This window comes from Triturus cristatus, chromosome 4_1 (genome assembly GCF_964204655.1).
Source record: "Triturus cristatus chromosome 4_1, aTriCri1.1, whole genome shotgun sequence".
Lineage (NCBI taxonomy): Eukaryota > Metazoa > Chordata > Amphibia > Caudata > Salamandridae > Triturus > Triturus cristatus.
In genome coordinates this window covers 1076431655-1076448321 of record NC_140585.1, presented here as the reverse complement: position 1 = coordinate 1076448321, position 16667 = coordinate 1076431655, and the positions used below count along the sequence as shown (strand labels likewise).

The following is a 16667-nucleotide window of genomic DNA, read 5'->3' as shown; positions in this document are numbered from 1 at the left end:
GTATATAATAATACACACCGATCTCTGTGTGCTGCATCCGGTTCTTCAGCCCTGCAGTATTTAACAGATAGTATCTCCTTCGGAAGTCTTCCATGTCTCATTATAACGCACACAATACTGAACCGGAAATATACGTCATAGACTGAAACGCAAGGCTGCGTTGTTGACCACTTCCTCTGAGACGCTAAAGCGGATTTCCTAGCACTGCCTGCGTGCTCTAATCACGCGCATCCTCGCGCGTGCGGGTGGGTCCGGCTGTGTGTATTTATTGCTGTTGTACAAGGTTTATCTCACTTTCTGCTGTCACAAAAAGAAGCTGCTTTCCTGCCGGCAGATTAGGCATAGATGCAGCAGTTGGGGACTGTCTGAATGAATAATGAATGTATTCACTGTGTGCAGAAAGGATCAGGCGCGGAGCTGTTTGTCGCCAAGGCTTTGTTAATGCAAAACTAGGATGCAAAGGCTGCTTTGAAAACAAAAACTCGTGATCTGAGATGCTACTTATTTACTTTAGAAATACAAAAGTCGATGCATGAGCGCAGCAATCTTATAGTCCTCTGGAATTATTAATCACCGTACACTATAAATAGCACACTACTTCAACCGAGGTATGCATTTTTGACTGAATAAATCAACTAATTTCATACGTAGTATTTAGTACTTAATATGAGGATTCTGGTAATGTAGTTCACAATTTTTACATTCAATTGTTTTCTAAACAAACAACGGTTTAATATAAACGGCCATCTTGATTTAAATTCATTTTAATGAACTGCTTTGAAGAATATTAGCACCTCTGAATCAAAAACTACAAATCGTTTTTGGGCGGTACTATATTGTAATCTTTATTGCTGAAAAATCAAACACAGAATATTTCTGTGCAAAGAATTAACTAAAAGAAATATGCAAACCATTAAGTTGTTGATTATCTGGGTTGGTTAGAGGGCACATTAAAAAATATTCCAATTCCTAATGAAACTTAGAGGCTTATTTATGAGTGCCCTGAGTCTCTTTTGCACCATGTAAGGTGGAACATGCATGACGCAAGGCTCTCATAAAGATTTATAAAGCCACGCAAAGCCGCGCAAACCACCTTGCGTGGCTTTTAGGGGCCTCATAAATCATGAGTAAGACGACGCAGCGCAAATCAATGCGGTCACTTTATTCTGTGCCCAGGAGGCCTTCCATGGGAGTTGGGTTTTCCGATGCAATTTGACGCTACCCAGGTTTACAAAAACATGTGAACCTGGGTAAGTGGCAAATACGTATTACTCCCAAATTGAAGCGTAACAAGGAGAAGTAACTTTATTTCTCCAAATTCTTTCCTCTTTCCACATGTGCTGAATTCTATATCACTCATAGAGAGAGGAAAACACCTCTTAGGATTGTCTTTGCGCTGGAAGGTGCCACTTCCTGCACAAAAACAATCCTGTCTGCAAAAAAGAAATCTTGCACCATGGTGCAAGAGTGCCTTCGTTGGATCTAGGCTGCCGAAACAATGCCAAAGCAGGCAGAAAGGTCAGGAATGCACTGTATTGCTTAAATACGGTGCATTGCTGCACTGCTCTTTCTTACGCCAAAGTGCCATAAATGAGGGCCAAAGGTTTTTGTAAGGGGAATTGGTATAGGGCAGCACCACAAGTCTTCTTGCTGTGCTGCCCTATGCCAATGTGAAAGGGCAGGACTTTACTGTATTTATGCAATACATTGTGTTGGACTTGGCCCTTCTGGCAGGTTCACCCCTGAACTTTTTTTGCTTTTTACTGGTGACTTGGTGTGGTGATTTTTTTGGTTTCTGCGCACTTTCCCTGTGTCCCAGGGTAAAGTGCGTGCGTGCTCTGAGTGCATGTGGTGAGATAGGCCTGCCCTCCCATAGGAATGCATGGGGAATGTATGTGTCCCTAGTAGTTCCTGATGCGTGGGGTGTGCAGGCCCGAGTTTGGTATGTGCGGACTCGTGGGAGTGAATGCTGCGCGATGATGTGTGCGGCGTGCATGTACCTAGTGTGGAAGTGCCACTTCTAGAAGTGGGCACTTCTGTGTGCAGTGTGTCTGTCGCGTGATTGGCTGGTCATATCATGTGACGGGCTAGGGATTCCCCAGAGTCAGGATGAGTCACCCAGTGGTGAATGGGGAGATCAGCAGCTAGATGGGTGGGAGGAGTACACCTGGGTCCTGAATAGGGCAGGGTTTTCCACACACAATGCTGGCTCCGCCCCCTGTGGTGCGACTGACGACCCTAGCCCTGCCAGTGAATAGAGTGAGGGGCTGAGCACATCAAGGGTGCTCCCCAACCAGCTGCGACTGGTTTTCCCCCTCACCCTGAACCAAGAACAAAGACTTTTACTGTATAAAAAGGGGCTGTGTCCCCTTACAAGTTGTTCTCTTCCAGGATCCTATCTGAGGGGGGCTGCTGCTGCTGGAGGCCAGGAGGAACCGCCACTCAGGACTGCCTTCCTGCCTGGAGGGCCCAGTGAGCTGGCCCCTGGCCCAGCCTTGCCCCCCTGCCTACCTTCCTAAAACTTTGCCAGGACCTTTGGTTGCTGGACTTGCTCTAAGCGCCTGGAAGCGCTTTTATTTCACTTATAGCGCTAGGAGCGCTTTATTTGTGCCCCCCTGCATCTAAGGACTGCGCCTGAAACTTGCCTTCATCGCCTGGGAAGCGCTGTATCTTTAATTGCTGGTGAGCGCTTCTGATTTCGGTGGCAGCACGGAGCTGCGATCCTTTCAACAAGGGAATCCCCAGCATGAGGATTCCCTCGCAACACTAATCATTTACGGCGCGGGAGCCTACCCCGCTTTATTAGGGGATTAATATCCCTAGCGGGTGCCCACCCCGCCAGGGACCTTGCCGTTGTTCTTGTGCGACCCTCGCGGGTGCCTACCCCGCTTATTTCATTGTTTTTATAGCGGGAGCCCACCCCGCATACTGGTGCTGTCGCGGGTGCCCACCCCACGTATTACCTTGAAGAAAATCACCGCTGCGGCCGAGGGAGAACCGGAAGCCAGGCAGCCCACGCTAAGACCTGGGCGGGGCTTGGCCCAGCGCGAGGAAGTTCCGGCCGGGAAGCGGGAGAAACCAGCCAAGTACAGCGGAGCTCCCCTGAGTGAGGAGAGCCCCGCGTCGCCCAGAGGAAGCCAGCGTGATCCAGGGAGTGGTGCTGGCGTTCGGAGGATTCCTGAGTCCCAGAGCGGGACTCCACCGTAGCGCTGCCGGTGCCCAGGACCGGCGCCTTCACCCGGTGAGTTGGGCTCAGCTGTTGGGTGGCTGGGGGTGTGACGGGGCACGTTTCTCGGTGCCGCCCCCCCTTAGCAGCGTCCGGGCACTGCGGGCGCCGTGCTCGGTCCTCCTTCCCGCTGCCCCGCCTGACAGTGGGCAGTGGCAGCGTGTGAGGGGAGAGACATTTGTCCTAGAGCCCGAGCGAGGCTCCAACGTTACGGGGCCAATATTAGGTCAGAGTCTCAAGGGCTTCCACGTTGTTTAGAGGGGCATTTGCCTTGTAATACGAGCGGCCCCGGAAGGCAGCGGGCCGCTCCAACGTTGGCCCCCACATTTGCTTAGGGTCCAGCGGGACTCCAACGACGGCACATTGCTCAGAGTCCAGAGGGACTCCAACGTCGGGGGCATTATTTCTCGAGCCTAGAGGGCTCCAAGTGCGACAGATTGGGTTTAAGGGCACAGTGGTGCCCCAGCATTTCACCAGTTGCCCAGCACTTAGTGGGCAACTGCTACGTGTAGGTTGTGCTTTGTGCGCCCTGGTCTGCGCAGCCTGCGCAGTCGCGCCCTGACTTTGCTGGGACATAGGGCGTCCTAGCCCCGACAAGGCCAGTTGGCCTAGGGACTGCCACAGGTGGTGGCGAATGTGAGTTTTGCGCTATTGTTCCTTTCCTGCACCTCTGAATGTGTTTATGCGTCATGTGCTTTGCTTTACACCGCTGAATGTATTTTATGCATCATGTGTTTCCCTTGTTCTACACCTCTGAATGTGATGCATCATGTGTAAAGTGCGTTTACCCCTACAGGTATTGTGATACTTAGGTGGTTGTGTTCTCCCTAGTACAGGTGGTGCTAGTGAGGTCCTGATTCCCTGCGCAATATTTTCCTAAGGTGGTTAGGGTTGCGTAGGTGGTACTTACCTGATACCAGTAGTTACTGGTTGTGTGCTACATATGTTGTTTTGTACTACAGTATTATTCCTATGTTCTAAAGAGTGCTAATTCCTGACAGTGGTCCAGGTGGCCCTGTCCCCTGTATATATAATCCCTTGTAAATTCTGCCCGTGCCTGTTGGCACATTGTAGAGTGTGTGTTTTTATCTAATGTGTTGTGTATAATACAAAGGCTATTTTTATAGAATACCTTGTGTGGAGTTTCCTTTGTGGTGGGCCTTGGGTGTTGTTGCTGGGTGCGCGCGCAAACGCTTTACACATCGCCTCAGGGATAAGCCTGACTGCTCGTGCCAAGCTACCAAGGGGGTGAGCAGGGGTTATCTTTGGCGTGTAACTCCCCAGCCCTGACTAGAGTGGTGGTTTCTGTCTGGCTTTGGCGCAAGCCCTAGCCAACCAGAAATCCCATTTCTAACATTGGTGGCAGCGGTGGGATTTGGACTTGCGTTTGCGCTGTACCGCAGCGGCAACTGGCCGCACTACAAAACTCTGCATTTAGATAAATCACATGGTATAGGGATTATTGTTCTAAGTTTGTTTTTAATTGTCATTTCTTTGGAAATGTGGTTTTGTGCACTGTGAGTTAGGTGTCCCTAGCTCGGGAGGGTAGATCATCCCCCTTAGTGCATTGTGTTTCTGGATTCACCAGAGGGTGGGATCCAGTGGTGGCAGCGTAATAGTGTCCAGTACATTTGTCCCCCGCCCTGCGCCCAGAGTTGGTACCTGTGTCACGTGGTGGTCAGGTTGAGGAATCAGGGGTGGTAGAAACTGCCTTACCAGTCCGAGGGGAGGGTTGGGTATGGATGAGTGGTGTGTGGCACTAGGCAAGTGAGTGTGAGTTCTCTGGGATAGAGAGCTTGCTGAATCCTTTGCGAATTGTGTACTCCTGTGTTAAGCTCAGACCCCTAGGTTCCCTGTGTGATCTTTTCTCAAGAACGTCCGCCAAAATGGAGCCAGCTTTTGATTTCGGTGATCTGTTTGGGTACAGTATGTTGGAGTTGGTAAGGTTCTGTGAAGAGAGAGACATAGGGGTGGATGAGTCAGACTCTCAGTCCGAACTTAGAAGCAGCCTGATCCTATGGCAAAAGGGTCAATGGGGTCTTGAGCGCAGTAGGATAAGGGCCCGGGCCTCACACCAGGAGGGTGGTGGGTCTGTGGGGAGCCCTGAAAATTTAGAAGAGGAGGAAGAAAGTAACCTGACAGGGACGCCAGTAGATAGTGGAGACCCCATAGATAGGGAGTCCCTTGCTGGGTCCAGTGTCAGGAGCAGCACCCCATCCCTTTCCCTGTCCCCAGAGGAGTGGGTAGATAGGAGGGAAGAAAGGGAGCATCAGCTGGCCATGGGGAAGCTCAGGATAGAGCATGCCAAGCTGGAGACCGAGAGGGTCTTAGCTCAGAAACAGATGGCGGAGGCTGAGCGGGCCTTTGCCACAGAGAAATTAGCTCTGGAGGGTAAGTTGTCCCCTGAGCGCAGTTGTAGTTGTCTGGGCTCCCCAGGGAGGGTTGAGTCCAGTGGTGACAGCGAGATAAAGTCCAGTGCAGGAAGTCCCATTCCCAGTTTACCCAGTCTGGTACCTGTTTCCCAAGAAGAGGAGTATAGGTTGAAATTCAGGGGCAGTAGGAAGCTGTCTCACCAGTCTTGGGACACGTTTGTGGGTGAATGCGAGGATGCACTGGATGATTGGGTAAGAGTAAACACGAAACGGGATTTTGAAGGACTGTATGCTCTGGTTATCAAAGAGCAGCTACTCAGTAGTTTTTACCCCGGGTTGCGCCAACACCTGTTGGGATATTACGATTTGGATGCTTGGGACCTTGCAAAAAAAGCAGACCGATGGGAAGGGGTCCCCAGTTCTGATGAGGAATGGGAGAGTGATTCCAACAGTAGTGGTTCAGAGATCCTCCAGCCCAGCGTGGTGGAGGAGGCTCAGTGTAGCCCAGCTAGGTCCCCGGATAGCGAGGAGGGTGTAGGGGCTTACGGCCTGGCTCAGTGGAGCGGGAGTAAGTGGGTGACCGAGGGTCCCCAGACGCACGAAACCCTGCCTCATGACTTGGATGGTTTCATGAGGGAACACCAAGTTTGGGACCTAGGCTGTCCTGTTAGTCCATTTGAGGAGGATCACCTAGTGTATGGAGGACCTGGAGCGTCTGTAAATAAAGCTCCAGTGGTTCTGATGTCTGGCAGTACCGCTCCAGTAGGGAGGGTACAGAAGTCCAGCGAGAGGAGTGGCATGGGGCGGTGTTCCCCGGTGGAGGAGCCAGTGGGTCAGGGACCAGCCGGGAGGGCTTAGTCTCCTCGAGGTGACCATGGTGACCACACGTCTGTCCTGGGGGATCTTCGCGCACTGTCAGGTGGACAGGGGACGGGAGATCTGCGCCAGGCAGACTGTCATGCAACATATGAGGCATATGTTCCTCTTGGGGGGATGGTGTGTAAGTCCCCCGAAGTCCTGGAGTGCCAGGCAAGTATTCCACCAAAGGTTCTAGACCCGAGGTTGGGAGGCCAGGTTCAGGATCAGCCTGACCTGAAGGGTAGGACGACTGTAACCAGTGTCCTGACCGGTTCTTCTTCCAGAGGTACCGCCCCAGTTGGTAGGGAGCAGGACTCTGGAAGGGGGTGCAGAGGGTGGGAGAGCCCACCTCTGACCCCAGTGCAACCTGAGGGGTTAAACCCTAGGTTGGGAGACCAGTTCTCAGGGAGGGGTCCTGAGCTGGTAGGTGAATTGCGTTACGGGGTCGCCTCTCAGAGGAAGAGAGGGCGGAACCCCAGAAGAAGAGGTAGGGGGAGGAGAGCCTCACCCGTGACTTTTGGTCAGCTTGAGGTTACAGACCCTAGGCTGGAGGATCAGTGGCAGTTTAGAACTGCCCTGATGAGGGGTAGAGTGGAGAATGGCCGCTATGTGCCAGGGGTTACTACCCCCCACTCTATGGTTAGGCAAAGACCGGTGGCACCTGGGTGGCCTAGGGCCTGGTCTTGGCCGAGGACAGCTTGGGAGTACCAGTGGGGTAGCCCAGTTGGTCCAGACAGTGGTGTTAGAAAGAATTCCATGGGTTCACCGTGGCGTAGAACCGGAGGGTGTCCCTGCAGTTGCGGGCCCGCATCCGTGTTCTATCGCCCCAAGCAGGGAAGTCCATCACGGTGGTGATTGGTCTGCCCTGCGTTTTGGCTGGAAGGGGGTTGTGTTGGACTTGGCCCTTCTGGCAGGTTCACCCCTGAACTTTTTTTGCTTTTTACTGGTGACTTGGTGTGGTGATTTTTTTGGTTTCTGCGCACTTTCCCTGTGTCCCAGGGTAAAGTGCGTGCGTGCTCTGAGTGCATGTGGTGAGATAGGCCTGCCCTCCCATAGGAATGCATGGGGAATGTATGTGTCCCTAGTAGCTCCTGATGCGTGGGGTGTGCAGGCCCGAGTTTGGTATGTGCGGACTCGTGGGAGTGAATGCTGCGCGATGATGTGTGCGGCGTGCATGTACCTAGTGTGGAAGTGCCACTTCTAGAAGTGGGCACTTCTGTGTGCAGTGTGTCTGTCGCGTGATTGGCTGGTCATATCATGTGACGGGCTAGGGATTCCCCAGAGTCAGGATGAGTCACCCAGTGGTGAATGGGGAGATCAGCAGCTAGATGGGTGGGAGGAGTACACCTGGGTCCTGAACAGGGCAGGGTTTTCCACACACAATGCTGGCTCCGCCCCCTGTGGTGCGACTGACGACCCTAGCCCTGCCAGTGAATAGAGTGAGGGGCTGAGCACATCAAGGGTGCTCCCCAACCAGCTGCGACTGGTTTTCCCCCTCACCCTGAACCAAGAACAAAGACTTTTACTGTATAAAAAGGGGCTGTGTCCCCTTACAAGTTGTTCTCTTCCAGGATCCTATCTGAGGGGGGCTGCTGCTGCTGGAGGCCAGGAGGAACCGCCACTCAGGACTGCCTTCCTGCCTGGAGGGCCCAGTGAGCTGGCCCCTGGCCCAGCCTTGCCCCCTTGCCTACCTTCCTAAAACTTTGCCAGGACCTTTGGTTGCTGGACTTGCTCTAAGCGCCTGGAAGCGCTTTTATTTCACTTATAGCGCTAGGAGCGCTTTATTTGTGCCCCCCTGCATCTAAGGACTGCGCCTGAAACTTGCCTTCATCGCCTGGGAAGCGCTGTATCTTTAATTGCTGGTGAGCGCTTCTGATTTCGGTGGCAGCACGGAGCTGCGATCCTTTCAACAAGGGAATCCCCAGCATGAGGATTCCCTCGCAACACTAATCATTTACGGCGCAGGAGCCTACCCCGCTTTATTAGGGGATTAATATCCCTAGCGGGTGCCCACCCCGCCAGGGACCTTGCCGTTGTTCTTGTGCGACCCTCGCGGGTGCCTACCCCGCTTATTTCATTGTTTTTATAGCGGGAGCCCACCCCGCATACTGGTGCTGTCGCGGGTGCCCACCCCACGTATTACCTTGAAGAAAATCACCGCTGCGGCCGAGGGAGAACCGGAAGCCAGGCAGCCCACGCTAAGACCTGGGCGGGGCTTGGCCCAGCGCGAGGAAGTTCCGGCCGGGAAGCGGGAGAAACCAGCCAAGTACAGCGGAGCTCCCCTGAGTGAGGAGAGCCCCGCGTCGCCCAGAGGAAGCCAGCGTGATCCAGGGAGTGGTGCTGGCGTTCGGAGGATTCCTGAGTCCCAGAGCGGGACTCCACCGTAGCGCTGCCGGTGCCCAGGACCGGCGCCTTCACCCCGGTGAGTTGGGCTCAGCTGTTGGGTGGCTGGGGGTGTGACGGGGCACGTTTCTCGGTGCCGCCCCCCCCTTAGCAGCGTCCGGGCACTGCGGGCGCCGTGCTCGGTCCTCCTTCCCGCTGCCCCGCCTGACAGTGGGCAGTGGCAGCGTGTGAGGGGAGAGACATTTGTCCTAGAGCCCGAGCGAGGCTCCAACGTTACGGGGCCAATATTAGGTCAGAGTCTCAAGGGCTCCCACGTTGTTTAGAGGGGCATTTGCCTTGTAATACGAGCGGCCCCGGAAGGCAGCGGGCCGCTCCAACGTTGGCCCCCACATTTGCTTAGAGTCCAGCGGGACTCCAACGACGGCACATTGCTCAGAGTCCAGAGGGACTCCAACGTCGGGGGCATTATTTCTCGAGCCTAGAGGGCTCCAAGTGCGACAGATTGGGTTTAAGGGCACAGTGGTGCCCCAGCATTTCACCAGTTGCCCAGCACTTAGTGGGCAACTGCTACGTGTAGGTTGTGCTTTGTGCGCCCTGGTCTGCGCAGCCTGCGCAGTCGCGCCCTGACTTTGCTGGGACATAGGGCGTCCTAGCCCCGACAAGGCCAGTTGGCCTAGGGACTGCCACAGGTGGTGGCGAATGTGAGTTTTGCGCTATTGTTCCTTTCCTGCACCTCTGAATGTGTTTATGCGTCATGTGCTTTGCTTTACACCGCTGAATGTATTTTATGCATCATGTGTTTCCCTTGTTCTACACCTCTGAATGTGATGCATCATGTGTAAAGTGCGTTTACCCCTACAGGTATTGTGATACTTAGGTGGTTGTGTTCTCCCTAGTACAGGTGGTGCTAGTGAGGTCCTGATTCCCTGCGCAATATTTTCCTAAGGTGGTTAGGGTTGCGTAGGTGGTACTTACCTGATACCAGTAGTTACTGGTTGTGTGCTACATATGTTGTTTTGTACTACAGTATTATTCCTATGTTCTAAAGAGTGCTAATTCCTGACAGTGGTCCAGGTGGCCCTGTCCCCTGTATATATAATCCCTTGTAAATTCTGCCCGTGCCTGTTGGCACATTGTAGAGTGTGTGTTTTTATCTAATGTGTTGTGTATAATACAAAGGCTATTTTTATAGAATACCTTGTGTGGAGTTTCCTTTGTGGTGGGCCTTGGGTGTTGTTGCTGGGTGCGCGCGCAAACGCTTTACACATCGCCTCAGGGATAAGCCTTACTGCTCGTGCCAAGCTACTAAGGGGGTGAGCAGGGGTTATCTTTGGCGTGTAACTCCCCAGCCCTGACTAGAGTGGTGGTTTCTGTCTGGCTTTGGCGCAAGCCCTAGCCAACCAGAAATCCCATTTCTAACACATTGCATTCATGTCCTTTCCCCCTGCACTGGCACACAATAGGCTCCCTAGCACCAATGCAGGCACCCTTGTACCATGGTACAAGGTTGTCTGCATTGCATGCAGGATTGTTTTTGTGCAGGAAGGAGAACCTTCCTGCACAAAAACAATCCAGAGAAGCTTTCTTTCTATGTGTGTTGTAGAATTCACCACACATGGAAAGAGGAACAAGCATTGGCATAGCCAATAGGTCTCGCCTTTGGGACCTTATAAGCGTTTAGCCATGTAACAGTTGATGTTGTTGCACGAAGGATATTGTGCTGCATAACTAAATACTTATAAAGCGAGACCTATTGGCTATGCCAATGCTTGTTGTTTCCCACTTTGGCCACTGGGCACAACATACTGGGATCCTTCCTCCAAAAAGATAGCAATTCTCCTCTCTGACGATTGCCAAAAAGCATGAAATGTGTACATGAAAACTTCAAGAACGTGATTTCAAATTATAATTGCTAACTAGCTCGAGGCTTTTTGAATGGCTATTTCCGGCGTGCCCATTTGACCGGTAGTACACGGAGCACATTAAACACTACAAATACCAGAATGCTTGGGGAAGGAAGACCAGGCCGAATAAAGGACAAGAAGCGATATGTTGGGGAGGGAGCAATCAGATTGTGCAAGACTTTGTAAAATCGCAGTTTGTGCAAAAAGCCTGTCTGATTATCGGGGAGAGGATGTGGTATAACGGCCAAAGCTACCTACTTTGAAACTTGAGAATGAGGTTCGAGTCTCGGCGCCGGCTCAACATACTTTGATTCTGGGCAAGTCAATTAATCTCCCTGTGCCTACAAAAATGAATAAATGTCATGTGTAATGTAATTGTAGTCTAGTAAAGTGCTCCAAAATCTTCATGTTCTAGTAACTTTCAAACCCTAGAATTGCACGAGGCTGTGAGTGACACTAGTGTGTGCAAAGGAGGTCTTACTGTGTAGCACCTAAACACTAAACAGAGCCGTCTACTAAGAGCAGTCTCAGAGCTCCAGACAAATACAATTCTCACAACCCCACCCCCAATGATAATAAGGGGAGAATAGCAGGTTTAGCTCTCTTAAAACCATCAGCATAAAGCTTTGCAATTGAGTTATCTGCATTCCCGGTGTGAGCCGTTCTTTTTGCCACATTGTTTTGCTTGTTTACTAACTTGCTGGGAGAGTTTTGTCTCTTCTCCCGTCGTTGATCCCTGCGTCAAAGGTGGAGTCCAGCCCCCTGCAGCGTCTCTGTAATCGCCCAGCCTTCGATTATATTATCTGTAGTTGTCTGTTGTGAGCTTCGCCGTTAGACCTTTGAAAACAAACCTGCACGTCATACGTTTTAAACGCCCTAGCCTCTTGGTGTTGGGGTGAAATGTGTGCAAACCCAGAGCCGCCTGCTTTGGCGTGGCCGGTCAGCAGCTCTTCCGGAGCTGGTGGAGAGCTCCCGCAGGAAGGAGGGCGGGTGCGGCCCCGGAAAAATATTACAATGTGTTTTCACACACATGCTAATGAAAGCATGAAACACCATCCAAGTATGAGAGGCAAAACTATAAAAATATTAAAGATGCGCAAGGCCGACTGTTGAAAGAAAACTTTCTGCACAAAACGTTGGATCGAGAATGAAGTTTATTCTCCAAATTTAAAGGAACCCACAGGATAGCAATCTCCTCCATGAGAGACACGCAACAACTGCCACAGAGCCGTTGCCTGAAACACTCACCCAAAGCGAAGTTCCAGAGTGCAGATCATGAGCATACTATAAATAATAACAAAAAGCAGGTACGTGACAGAGAAGCATTACTTACCATAAATATATTGCAGTGAAATACTACACAAATAACAAATATATACCTAATACTAACAATGTAAGCATGACATCACCGCCCCCTTATGACAAGCATTGTCCACGCAGCCGTAAAAGTGACACGGCCGCACGGCCCGCGAAAGTGAAAGTGATCGCGATCAAAGACAGATGGCGGTTGCGCGCGTGCACGCTCATGTGAACGCAAGCGTTAGGCCACCAAAAGCCTGTGGCAGCACTTTGAAAACCCGAACACTAAATTTCTCGCAGAGCAGCGCATACGCTGGCTCCGCGAGACCTAAAAAAGGAGGAGGAATACAAGTATTTCTCCTTGTTACGCCTCCGCTAGGGAGGAATAAGGTTTTGGCGCTTCCTGAAGATTACGTGATTAAGTAAATCTGGAGCAGCCTCAAAATCCATGGGTGTTGCGTGCGAAAGCCCACCACAATGCCCAAGGAAAGCCTCCCTGGCACAGAGTAAAGTAATGCAGGGATTTGCACTGCTTTGCCTAACTCCATATTTATGAGGTCATTCAAAGCAATGCACAGTGGTTTTGCCTGGCCTCATAGATATGGTTGAGAGGTTTGCACCGCTAGAGCATCAGAAAAAGTGACAGTCCGGTGGAGCAAGCCTCTCATAAATACTCCTGTAAGTGATTTATTTAAAGTTTGGCAGATGGACAACTCTGTCACAAAGGTGACAAATGTCCCTTCCGCTGGAATAAAGATGCATTTTAACATTTGGCACTTGTAATTGGGCGGAAGGGATATTCAACACATTTTGACTTAGTTCCCTGTTTTGTTTTCACACTTTATATATCGCAAACTCGACCTGATGGTATTGGAGCACTTTACATGAATATCAATAATATTACACAAAGTAAAAACCTTCTTTTTTTGGTTAGGCATAGGGAAATTAGGTGATTTGCCCAGAATCCCAGAATGTTGAGCAGATGCTGAAACTCAAACCTGGTTCCCCAGTTCCAAAGTTGGCAGCTGAGGCCTTTAGGCCACATCCTCTTCTGTCTTCCAAATTATAAATAATGCCCAAACTTAAAAGTTAACTTGAATCACACACACACACACACACGCACACACGCACACACACGCACACACACACACAGTGGCTGGTTTCCTAAGGTTGCTCAGAGAATATAGAAGCGCAGGCCTCTATTTGTACTGTTGTGTTCCCACACAACACACTGTGTTACAGAAGATATTGCAAGTATCTTCTGTACTATGAAGTGTACTGACACATATAGGGAGCACCGTTAGTTGCATGTGGCCACTCTGTATGCAAATGACAGAATCCTCCACCATCTGAAGGAGGGCAATTGGGATGAAGAAGTGGCTCCTCCATTGAGACAAAGGGGCATTGCCCTCCCGCATGAGCACCAACGAGCTACCAAATGGAAGGCACCTGTTAAATTAATGTAAATGTTTACCGCTAGCCTCTGTGGCGTTTTTCGGCTGTCTAGGGCACAGCAGGGCCAATCAGACTTATTGACAGGCTGCATGGATGAAGGCAAGTGTGCATGTCAGGTTGGACAGATGCCTTACTCTGACCAGCCCGAGATGCACACTCCAGGCTTCTTGAACCTGCGCTGTGTTAAGGAGCCCTGGGGGGAAAAAGCACCGCCCCTCCGGACTCCAGGTGAGCGATGGGCTCACTTGACAAAATCAAACCTTGTGTTGTTCACGTGCTCTTTTCTACTATAAACAGCATGAGAGCAAAGCAAGGATTGGTTGTCATCACAATGCTTCGTTCTGGCCTGTCGTTGCAGGCCGCACTCAAAAGTAAGCGCAGGGGAGTGACGATTAAAAAACGTGACCAATCACTGTGTGGCTTCATTTTAAAGGCATTCAGTGATTGGTCAATGTTTATTCCTCTACGGTTGATGTAGTGCTGTTCACCTCCTGCACAGTGCCAGTGACGTATTATTAATCACAAGGGATGTGTAACGCCACCAGCAGCTCTAATCTTCTTAGCCAAGTATGTGCGCTTTACATGCTGGGATTTTCAAGGCCATATGTACCATGTTCAAGTGCCACTACAAGTCCTAGAATGCAACATATTGTTTGCATAAAAACTGGACGTTGGTCTTACAGGTGGCCCTGTGTCATTTGGGGCTGTGCTGATTATTTTGATGTACTTTTGTTAGTATTATTTGTTATGTTGCTATTTTTGCTTTAATTTGCGTGATGCCTTTGTGAGAGAGATTTGAAATGCAAACAGAGGATGTACTTCTGTGTGTGTGGTCAGGGTATGAGTTTGTTGCACTGTTAATGCTGTTCAAACCCTAGTCTTTCAAAGGCCATCTTTATGGAAAATTCTGTCAAAGTAATTAGTAAAGGAAGTCGGGAGAATTATTTTTTAAATCTAATTTAAAGCTCTATTGAAACATATAATTACAACATTAATGTGTTTTACCTAGCTCTTCATACCACACTTCTTTTTTACGCTGTGGCTGGCAGCTGCTACTATTACTCTATTTATTGGAACTTATATGGTCCCAGAGCGACTAGTGACATTTGAAAGTGATAGTTACACTAATTTGATGGGGTTACAGGGATATAATTAGGTTACCCGTTAACCGTCCGTGAGCCCAGAGGCCTGCTGCTCTTGATGTGCACCACTTTCAAATGTCACTAGCTGCTCCTGTTGGGATGGGGAACAATGTGTTTCAATGTTTCCTTCTGTCCAACCTCAAAGTGATGCAGTCACAGACAGTGCTTGGACTTTGGATAACTAAGCAAAGGTCCAAACAGCATAGGGGTTGGGCCTAATACACCCCTCCAGCCACCAACTCATACCACCAAAGCTCAATGGGGCATCCATGCAGTTGTAAAAGGGAGAGGGGGAGCCTTTACTTGCCATCATACATTGTACACAAAGCACTTTGGAGTCCAAAAGACTTTCTTACCTACCCTATGTTGCCATAATGGAATGCTCAGAAAATTACCTCTCATACAAGAAGAGGATCCTGGTGGGTTTGCATAGGCTAATACAGACTCGAGCGCACAAGCATGTTTGCCCCAAAAAGTCTTCTCTGAAATGTTCTTGTAATGTTTTTGTTTATGTCTACCAATAAATGTAGCTTTCAAAGTGACTTTGACATAACATGTTGGAAATAGATCCAGAAGAGTCATTGGATTCCATTTCATGCAGGTGCATCATTCCTATGTTTGTTTCATGATAAATACATGTTTCCCAAGGAGCCACTGTTCTGCTTCCACATACACAGCAGAAATTTCTACTGACTTGGGTACAGTTTTACTATTGCTTTTAGCTGATGTTCCCTTTCTTTCTGCAGTCAAATGCAAGTCATAGCAAATTGACTATTCTGAAAACTAAACCTAAAACATTTGCCAACATGTATGTGCTTCTGTTTTTTTTACTCTTACAGCGAGAATCATAAAAACAAAACAGTGGTGTGAAATGCTTCCATGTTTAGAAGAGGAAGGCTGTGACTTGTTAATCAATAAATCAGGCTGGACCTGTACGCAGCCCGGCGGGCGCATAAAGACGACTACGGTAAGTACGTCCAAAAGACATCAATATGGCATGTGTTATGTCTTTACTTGCATTTCTCATACTAATGCTACCGTTTCGCAAATACATATACCAATATAAATATATCTTTGTGAGAATGAGTTTAATTAAGTTTTAATTCTGCTAAGGTCTACCACTGGTTAATCAGATGTAAAACATATAGGTGCCAATAGTCTTGATGTTATAATGTTCCTAATACTCAGGGGCGAACTATTCAGTTCTGCCCCCTGTTTGACTCCCACAATGTGTCACAACCACTGTCTTTAAAAGTTTATTTTACCTACATATTATTTATGTGTTAAATAAATTGTATATATTAGTTGCGAACCACTGACTGCCTCACTTGTTTATTTCAGAAATTAATGTAGTTTGTACCTGTTAGAAAAGGGGTTTGTGGTTGTCTAGGGTATGCACTTAAGCCAGGCAGAACCCACCTCTCTAGGCAGCGCAAGTAAGTTACACATCAAAGGTAACGTTTGCTCACCCTCAGGTAGCTTGGCACAGTGCAGTCAGTCTTATCATCAGAGGCAACGTGTAAAGCGTTTGCGCAAAAAACACTCACAAAGCAACACAATGACTACACTATTGAAGAGACTCCACACATGATTACATGAAAAATATGCTTTTTGTATAATATTTTATCAGACAAAAATGACATGTATCAAAAGTATTTAGCACATTATATATCTACTAGCTCCATGTGCTTGAATCATAACTACTTTGCCCTTTGAGAAATTGCTAAGCATCACCATGAATATCTTACGGGTACCCTTTATATGTTTTTCCCACTACCCCTACTGAGAAATAGTACACACTATTCTGAAAGCAAGATAAAAATGATACATTTCACATAAGGGGCACAAATCAAGAGTAATCACAATGCAAGAGCAATTATGGTGTAACCATTTATCACCGATGCAATGCGTAGTGCAAATATTTCCAGTTGTGTTAGAGAAAAACACCTGAATCGCAACATGTGCCTCCAGGGAGGTAAAACACCCTCCTCTCTCTCAGGGGCTTCACAGGAGTCCTGTTAGGATGATGTCACGGCCCCAGTCGGATATTGTCCACAGAACACCCTTT

General features: G+C 49.3%; 1 protein-coding gene across 1 annotated transcript in view; it reads left to right on the top strand.

Annotated features, from left to right (window-relative positions):
• The window catches only part of TAFA5 (TAFA chemokine like family member 5), a 615298-nt gene that overhangs the window by 408243 nt on the left and 190388 nt on the right, over positions 1-16667 (top strand). Inside the window, exon 3 of the mRNA XM_085654060.1 lies at positions 15439-15566. Coding sequence (XP_085510186.1) covers positions 15439-15566 — 128 coding nt within the window. The remainder of the gene's footprint in view (positions 1-15438; positions 15567-16667) is intronic.